The sequence below is a fragment of the Triticum aestivum genome, chromosome 4B (assembly GCF_018294505.1).
Source record: "Triticum aestivum cultivar Chinese Spring chromosome 4B, IWGSC CS RefSeq v2.1, whole genome shotgun sequence".
NCBI classification, from domain to species: Eukaryota; Viridiplantae; Streptophyta; class Magnoliopsida; order Poales; family Poaceae; genus Triticum; species Triticum aestivum.
In genome coordinates, this window is record NC_057804.1 from 95,466,335 (window position 1) to 95,476,091 (window position 9,757).

General features: G+C 43.2%; 1 protein-coding gene across 1 annotated transcript; it reads left to right on the plus strand.

The window, feature by feature from the left end:
* Positions 1–6,636: 6,636 nt before the first annotated feature.
* Positions 6,637–7,269, plus strand: LOC123094542 (uncharacterized). The gene has a single exon (XM_044516523.1). The coding sequence runs from the start codon at positions 6,668–6,670 to the stop codon at positions 7,121–7,123; it is 456 nt and encodes a 151-aa protein (XP_044372458.1). The 5' UTR covers positions 6,637–6,667; the 3' UTR covers positions 7,124–7,269.
* Positions 7,270–9,757: the final 2,488 nt, after the last annotated feature.

A 9,757-nucleotide genomic window follows, 5' to 3' on the forward strand; every position in this document is an offset into this window, starting at 1 on the left:
GATTAGGGGGTGTCTCGATAGTCGAACTATAACCTTTGGCCAGACTCCTGGACTATGAAGATACAAGATTGAAGACTTCGTCCCGTGTGCGGATGGGACTTTCCTTGGCGTGGAAGGCAAGCTTGGCGATACGGATATGTAGATCTCCTCCCATTGTAACTGACTCTGTGTAACCCTAGCCCTCTCCGGTGTCTATATAAACCAGAGGGTTTTAGTCCGTAGGACGAACAACAATCATACCATAGGCTAGCTTCTAGGGTTTAGCCTCTCTGATCTCGTTGTAGATCTACTCTTGTACTACCCATATCATCAATATCAATCAAGCAGGAGTAGGGTTTTACCTCCATCGAGAGGGCCCGAACCTGGGTAAAAACATCGTGTCCCTTGTCTCCTGTTACCATCCACCTAGACGCACAGTTCGGGACCCCCTACCCGAGATCCGCTAGTTTTGACACTAACAATTACCTTGACCCCCTTTAACAGTATGGTGTTTCCTATGAATCAAGAAAGAGAAAATGAAACTACAAAAACAAAAGTCTTCACGCTTCATAATCCTCGCATGAATATCCAAGTCTTCAAGGGCACACCAATTTCTTCACTTTCAAAGTCTTCAGGAGAACCAAAGTCTTCAGCTGAAGACATTCACTTTTAGGGATCGACATTCATTGTAAATATCAAACTCCTCATCGACTTATAGAGCGTGTGTACACTCATAAACATATTACTTCTTTAACCTATCAGTCTTCAATACACCAAAATCACTAAGGGGCACTAGATGCACTTACAGGATGCCTCCAAGTCAACTTGTGTTTCACCTTGGCATGAAGTTGAGGCTTCCACTTGAACGGACGAGGTACTCTCCTTCACCTCTGTTGGGCGAATCTTGCCACTAGACAAGTCTTGAATTGCTTCCGAGGGATTTTATCTCCTACATCAATCGGCAATTGCTCTACTTGTGAGATGTTAGATTCATCAAACTTCACATCTACCGTCTCTTCAACCTTTTGGGTGAAATTTTTGTAGACACGTAAGTGTGAGAGTTTGAGACGTAACCGAGTAGAAAACCTTCATAAGATTTAGGGACAAATTTTGAATGACGATGCTTATCAAGAATGTAAAATTTTGAGCCAAATACTCGAAAGTATCCAACTTGGGGTTTGTTACCGGTGAGAAGCTCATATGCCGTCTTCCCAAGAAGCTTGTGAAGATATAGTCGATTTGTTGCATGACAAGCTGTCTCAACCACTTCCGCCCAAAAATGTCTTGGTGTCTTGTATTCATCAAGCATCGTTCTTGCCATCTCAATGAGCGTCTGGTTCTTCCTCTCAACAACTCCATTTTTTGAGGCGTGTACGCAGCCGAGAACTCATGTGAAATCCCTTCTTAATCAAGAAAGGTATCCACATTGGTGTTCTTGAACTCTATTCCATTGTCGCTTCGAACCTTCTTGATCTTCACTTCAAATTGATTTTGGGCTTTCCTGGCGAAGTTTTTGAAGATCTTTTGGACCTGGGATTTATCATCAAGAAAGAACACCCACGTAAATCTGGAAAAATAATCAACAATGACCAACCCGAACGAGTTACCACCGAGACTCTTGTAGGCGTTGGGACCAAAGAGATCCATGTGAAGCAGTTCGAGTGGTCTTCTCGTTGTCATGATGTTCTTCAGGGGATGACTTCCTCCAACTTGTTTTCCTGCTTAACAAGCACTACAAAGTCTATCCTTGTAAAATACAACATCTTTAACACCAAGGATATGATAACCTTTAATACGCTTATCGAGATTTTGGATGCCCACATGACCTAACCTTCTATGCCACAACCAACCTTTACAAGATTTAGCAATTAAGCAAGTTCTAGGTTGAGCCCTTTTAGTGAAGTCAACAATGTATAGATCACCTCTATGTATACCGGTAAAAACCATATTATGATTATCTCTTCGAAACACTTGGCAATCTACTTTAGTAAATAGGACATTGAAACCGAAATTGGCTAGTCTAGATACGGAAAGCAAATTGTAGCCAAGAGATTCAACGAGCATAACATTTTAGATGGAGTTGTCATGTGAGATGGCCACCTTACCAAGGCCAACCACCTTACCCTTTGAGTTATCACCAAAAGTGACATACTTTCGGAGACCATTATTTTTAGCAAGCTCTCAGAACATATCCTTTTCACCGGTCATGTGATCGGTACATCCACTATCAAGAACCCATTCCTTTCCTCCAGCCATGTAACCATGAAGGTTAGCCATAAGACCAAAGTGTCTCATAGACTCATCGAGATCAAAGTCACTATCATCATCTTCATCATAATATCCATGTTCAACATCGTCTTAGGATTGATAATCACCTAGAGAAGGTGATTCATTAGATTTATGTTCATGACAATGTGCATCTTTATGAATTCTAGTGACTTGAGAGATGATGCTACTAATGACTCCACCGTCTCCTTTGGCACGCATGAGATCACGAAGCTCAAATATGAAATCATCAAATTTAGGATCACTCGGTTTCATCTTATGAAAAGCTATGGACTTTTGAAGAATCTCATCTAGTTTTTTCAAAGAGTAGTTTGGAAAGCGTTCCTCAAGATATGTCCATATAGTATAAGCACATTCAAAAGTAGGTGGATTGGAATGATAGTCTCCCCAACACTTTCCAAACACTCAACTCTCTCACACAGATATGTCCATATAGTATAAGCACATTCAAATGATAGTCTCCCCAACACTCAACTCTCTCACACAGATTTGGCTATGGTGGAAAGATGATTTGAGTGGAAAGCAACTTGGGAAAGGCTAGAGATCAAGATTCTTGTGATTGGATTGGAATGTCTTGGTCTCAACACATGAGTAGGTGGTTCTCTCTCAGAAAATGAGTAGTGGAAGTGTAGGCACGTTCTGATGGCTCTCTCTCAAATGGAGAAGGGGGTGGAGGGGTATATATAGCCTCCACACAAAATCTAACTGTTACACACATTTGACCCAACTCGGTCAGACCGAATAGAGAAACTCGGTGAGATCGATTTAGTTCAAAATTTGCATGTTAGGAATCTCGGCGGGACCTACATGATCAACTCGGTGAGACCGAAGTGCTAGGGCTAGGGCAAAACCTTATCTCGGTGAGACTGATCACATAACCTCGGTGAGACCGATTTCAGCAATTGATCAAACACAGAGTTGGTCAGGCAAACTCGTTGTGACCGATTGCACATCTCGGTGAGACCGAAGTAATTGCAATAGACAACAGAGTTTGCAAGGTCATCTCGGTGAGACCGAGATCCGTATCGGTGTGACTGAATTGATTAGGGTTTTTGGCAGTGGCTATGTCAAATGAACTCGGTGGCGCCGGATAGATCAAATCGGTGGGGCTGATTTTGACTTTAGGTTTTGGACATATGTGGAAATGACAAAGTCGTTGAGGGTTTTGGATCTATATCACTAACCACTTTGAGCAAGCGAGCCATTAAGCAACACCTCATCCCCTTTTAACAGTATTGGCTTTCCTATGGTGGACTCAATGTGATCATGGATCACTAAACTAAAAATGAAGAGTCTTGAGCCTTTGTCAATCTTTGTTCTTAGCATTTTGAAGGGGTTCCACATCCTCTTGTCCTGGCCACGCCATTGTTGAACTCATCTGAAATATACTCGATAAAAGTACCAACAAGAGACATGTTGTCATTTATTACCAAAATCACCCAGGGAGCACTTGTGCTTTCACTCAGGCATCGTCTCGCGTTGATTCTTTTTTCTAAAAATCACATATATTCAAAAGAAATCTCATTAATTGTTTATTTCATTTGGACTCCGTTTGATATGGATTTTCTACGAAACAAAAAGACATGCAACAAACAGGAACTGACACTGGGCACTGGATCAATATGCTAGTCCCAAAAATAATACAAAAAGTTCCCAAAAGTATGTAAAAGTTGTAGAATGTTGGCATAGACACAGGCGGAGCTCTCGGTAGGGCGAGGTTGGGCGCTCACCCTACCTTGATTTCCTTCGATATTTACGTATAGCTTAATCGGTCGCTACAAAATCCGAGACAAAAAACCAGCTAAGAAATCGTTGTGCCCCGTGTTATTGGGCCGTGACCGTGAACAGAGCTTCCACTTTGTTGGGCCGTACCTGTACGCGCAAGTTCTTCGTTCATTCTTCGGCTGGGCGGCCAGAAGGAGTAGCACGCAGGGGGCGGCTGCTAGCAGGAGCTGCGCATGAGGCTGGTGGCCAGCCAGAAGGAGCGACGCGCGAGGCCGGCCACAGCCAAGCGAACGGCAGCAACAGCGAGCAAGCCTCGGCCTCGGCGGGCGATGAAGCCGACGTGCCCGTAAAAGAAAATAACAAAAATTTGGCAGAAAGAGCAAAGGGCTAGCAACGACAAAGAGGAGAGATAAACGTTTTCAAACTTTTTTCTGCGAGGAAAACGTTTTCAAACTTTGTGTCATTTTCAGATAATGGCTTACAATCTAGCAATGCATTTTTCAGAGAATGGCTTAACGATCTGTATGTTTTATTTGCAGTTCCATTGTATTACGTTACTATGTTCAGGAATTAGGATCACATATAAATATTTGTGTGTATTTTTAGTATGTATGGATTCGTATTGGTATTGCATTGAATCTTTTTATGCTTAGTCCGCCCCACCTCAATTTTTTTTCGTCCTCCGCCACTGGGCATGGAACAACAAAAAATTATAGATACGACGGAGACGTATCAAGGGCCTCCTCCCTTCCACCTATGTATATACACATACATACATACATACATACATACATATACATACATACATACATACATACATACATACATATTTATATGGAGGGCAGCCCCTCCAAACACGAGTTTGTGTTGAAGGCTGAGCATCCTCTCTCCACCCCCCCCCCCCCCCCCCCTCTCTCTCACGGAAAAAGTTTCCTCCGTCGTTAGGCTACTCCACCTCCACATCTAGTGCTCCGCTAGTTTTTTGTTCTAGATCGGTGATCTCGTATGCGTGGATACCAGTAGAGGGATCGTTACTTCAATCCTAGACCATGAGGAGAAAATTGTCGCGGTTGGGGATTTAATCCTATATGCAGGAATGTGCATCAACTATCTTCACCAACCTCTAACCTCTGCTATATTCATTCAGAAATATTATATTAGACCTATTTGCATTTTCGTAGTGATCATTGGTTTGTGTGTAGGACAGATTTTATTAAGTTTTCCACTACTATTCCTAATAGAAAGTATCACACGGGCCATAAGTGTGCTCCTTCTGCTCAGTTTCCACTCATTGAAGATTTGTTGTTGATGCTGGATATCAAAATTGGAAACAAATACTGAACCTAAAAACAATAGCTCTGACCGTGACTCTGAAGGATTAATGCATATGTCTGAATGTGCTACAGCCGGGGCAACCACTACGAAGACCACCATGGTGCATGCTATGCTGAATGGATATCAGGTTCTCATCCTGGTGGATCGTGAAGCTCCAGGAATTTCATCAGTGAAGACATGGTTTCTAGAGTTCAGGTTCCAACCATTCCTGTTGCCACATCTAGTGTGACAATTGTTGATGGGTGGACACATGGCCATCTCCAAACTAGTACCAGTTGCGATGTGGTATTGTCAGGGCCACATATTTACTACTGACCTATGTGTGTTGCGACTAGGGTGCTATGACCTCATCTTGGGCTTGGAATGCTTGGAGTCATTGGGTCCAATGTGGATTGACTAGCTGAAGGAAGTTTAGGATTCAAGAAAATTGGATTTTCTTGAAATGTCCAAAATAACATAAAACAACAACTGACTCTAGACGCCGAGTTAATAGGTTAGTCTCGAAAGCTGATAAAATGGGTGCCAAAAATATACAATTATGACATAAATATAGCATGAAACAAGAAAAATTATAGATACATTTGAGACGTATCAGAGGCACATGAGGATGTTGATTAGTAAGTATGCCAACCCTGGTTTGGATATGCGTTTTGTAGTAGTGAAAGAACGGTGTTATGCATTCTTTAGGGAAAAAATTATGTTTTTAGCTTTCAAGTTTTTTTTAGAATCAGCTTTCAAGGGTTAGCAAGAACACAATCATTGAGATATTTTTAGCCTTTTGTTTTTAGCTTTTCTAAGTAAATTGTTTGTGTTTGTAGGTATGACAATGCCATCAAAATATGTTATTTCCCTTGAAACACATAGATAATTAAGGATGATTAATTAGCACATCAATGTTGTTCAAATATGGGGTTCCAATATACTTAGGCATAAATTAATGCTAGTTAATGGTTCCAACTTATTCTAAGTTTTATGGTATTTGTGTTTTCTTAATTTTCTCTCCAATTTATTGGCAGGAAATGAATTTTATGCAATTTTCATATTTTTTAATGGTTTCAAATAGTTGTTCTTCTACTTGATTCGGATAATACCTCAACATTATTTTGGATTCCAACTATAGAAACTTATATTTTAGATTATAATTATACATTCAAGATAAACACTACGCATGATAGGATATCTCTCTATGTATGGTCCTTATTTATTGCATTAGCATTATACTCCACATTGCAGTCTATAGTACTCTACAGGTAGACCTATATATGAGGCTAGGGACTGCCTTTAGTCACAATCATCTTACACATACTTCGAAAAGGATATCAACATATCATAAGTACCAACCATGGCCAAGAACCATCTCCTCCTCATCCTCCTTGTGGCTGCCTCTGTTGTGGCCTCTCCAGCCACCGTCACCTCGAGCAGCTCCCCCTCTTCAACAGCATATGAGCTGCTAGAGAAGTACGGCTTCCCGCGAGGAATCCTCCCGGAGGGTGTTCAAGACTATTTCCTCCACCCAGACGGATCCTTTGAGGTCTCCCTCCACGGCGGTTGTGAGATCAATGTCGGGGGATTCACTCTCCGGTACGAAGGAAATGTGCATGGCAACATCCAGTCTATGTTGATTAACGCGTTGACCGGGGTGAGCGTCAAGGTTGCATTCCAATGGATTAGCATCAATGCAGTTGAACGGCATGGTGATCAGCTCGTCTTCAATGCAGCCGTTATATCAAAATCGTTTCATGTTAACAACTTCTCCGTGAGCCCGCGCTGCAGCCGAATCCCTGGAATTGCAAAGTAGATTAATGGGTTAGCAACAAAAACAATTGCTTCTTGATTTTGTTAGATCAACGGGCTCAATTGTTACTTTATTCTTGTGGTTTTGTCTATTGTGACTTGTTATGTGTATTTTGCTTCAAAATTATTATCAATAAAATCACAAATCTTACAAAAGGAGTCCCTTTCTATGAAATATTAGGCATAGTTTATGTTACTCCTGAAAAAGGGGTAGCAAATCATGTTCCAGCCCTTCACAAAGAAATCACCGAACCATGGAAATGTATACAAGATTTCCCTAAAGGCATCTCTAACATGAACCCTTAAAAGGGACACGCTAGCCGTCCACGGACCACGTCCGAAAGCGTCTGTGGGCATGATAGAGGAACCAACCATCCAACCCTACACCTCAAATGCCCGTCTTTATTAACATAAAAAAGTTAGCATTAACCTTCTGCTAAACAACCTAACCTAGCCTTCCACCAAATAGTTGATCATGCACAACAACCATCTGCCAAATAGTTGTTCATGCACGAGGCCTTCCGCCACTTCTCATGCACTTTCTGCCATGCTCATGCTCATGCATGCGCATGCACATCCACATGGATTCTCATGCACAACCTTCCGCCATGTCTTCTAATCCTGAAAAATCGCCTTCGCCAAACAAAGCAACAAGAAACAACAGCCTTCTGCCAAATCCTGTAAAAAATGAAACAACATGCATGAAAAATCATGGCTTTTGATTGACCAAACGGATGTCCGAACACCTGCAGACGTCCTGCAGGTTTGGTTCCGGTTTGTGGAATTTTGGACAAGAGGACGCGTTCGTGGACATATACAGGTCCACATTGGATGAAAAATGCGTCGGGATAGTTCGGTCCGGACCAGGGGCGGGGGCGGGCCCAAGACAAAAATGATTCGGTGTCCACATGTTCATCACTTATGCTAAGAAACAGACAAATGCTATACAAAAAATGACAAACTTAGCAAATTAAAATGTCTGGCGATAAAAACACTTACCAAAATAAAACCTTCCAGTGGAAATACTAGTCGATTTTATAAAGTTTAAAAATAGTAATGCGTAAATACTCCAAACTAGGAAAAGAAAGATGATAAACAAACCTGAAAAGTCACTTCCAAAGTAGGAGGATCGCAATAATTCAATTCTCAAACAAATGTGTATCGCCATAAAATATTTAAAAAATCAAATAAACGTGAATAAGTCCCAACTCTTGTAAAAACACAATAATCCAATATGCAATTGTGATATCTTTAAGATTTGAAACCCCAGCCATATTTTTTGTCTCTTGGGAAGCAAATTCTCGAGAAAAAAAGACACACACTTGAAAGAGCTTGAGGGTTTGTCTTGCCGTACTTTTCTCACTCCAGGATCTAGGTGAGTGGGTGATACTTCTCAAACCTATCTTCAATTTTCGGTTATTTCATATTATTATAAGATTATTTTTAAATATTTTTATAGCAATTTTATTATTTTTTCTGGAGTAACTTATTTTCGCCTATAATTGTAAATTGAGAAACCCTTGGTACTATTTTTCTCCCACTTTTTGCGCCTCCGCAAGTTCATGTTCCGAGGAGATCCAATCTGGAGCCATGTTTCGGCATCCTGCCAAAGAGGGGAATCCAAAACCGGAGCCATCTTCATCAATATTCCTGCCACCATGGACATGTGTGAGTAGTTTCCTTAGGACCTTAGGGTCCTTCATGTTACATCTTGTGTGGGTCCAACCGTTTCCCCGCGTCCCCTGCGCCCGGGCGACTAGGGGGCGATACCTCCAACCCTAGCGCGCCACCACCAGGCCGTCACATCCCCTGCGCCGTCGCCGGAGAACGCCGTCGGCCTAAGCCCGCGCAGCCGACGGCGGTGGCGGGGCTTCTCCTCGTGGCTCCCCTGCGTCCGTGGGCGGCAGCTCTCCGCGGGATCTGGCGATGCTCCGGGAGCGCGTGTGCCTTGGTGTCCAGATGCGCGGCGGCGGAGCTCGGCGAAGGGTGGTGGGGCGCGGTGCTGGTGCTGATTGTGCGCCATTTGCGGCCGTGTCGGACGCGGCCGGCAGGACGAGCATTGTCCAGGACGTTGGCACGCGTGTTGGGCGTTATCTCATGGGCGTATGCTACATCCTTTGGTAGCGCTTGGGGATGGGTCATTCGGACCTTTCTCTAGCGACCTCGCCTACTGTCGTCGGCTCGTTGCGCAAGATGCATGCATTCTTGGTGATTGATGTGATGGGGAGGGCTTGAGGGAAGCTGGGAAACCCTATCTCGGCTTCGTGCGAGCGGCGACGACGACGCCCTTGGGCGCCGTTATCCTTGTCGAAAGGCGTCGCTACATTGCTTCCCTCCTCCCCTCATGGTCTTTTTTCAAGAGAAATGCTTGCTCCCTCGTGGGACAGACAATGGCGGCGATTTCCTCGTTGTTGACCTTCTTGGAGGCATTGTCTTGGAGCTGACTCAATTGTCAGGGCAAGCGGTAGCTTGTTCAGCATTGCTTCGGAGTGAGATCTATGGATAGTGGCTTGATGCAGAGGACATGGATGTGCATCGGCAGCGGTGGATTTTCGGCTGGGCTGAGAGTCTCTGGTTGTGAGACGACGATGGCCATGATCTCATATGCAAGTGTGCGGGCAACAGTGTCTGCCTATCG

Coding starts and splice junctions, on each gene's coding strand:
- LOC123094542 (XM_044516523.1), top strand. CDS start 6,668: ATGGCCAAGAACCATCTCCTCCTCATCCTCCTTGTGGCTGCCTCTGTT.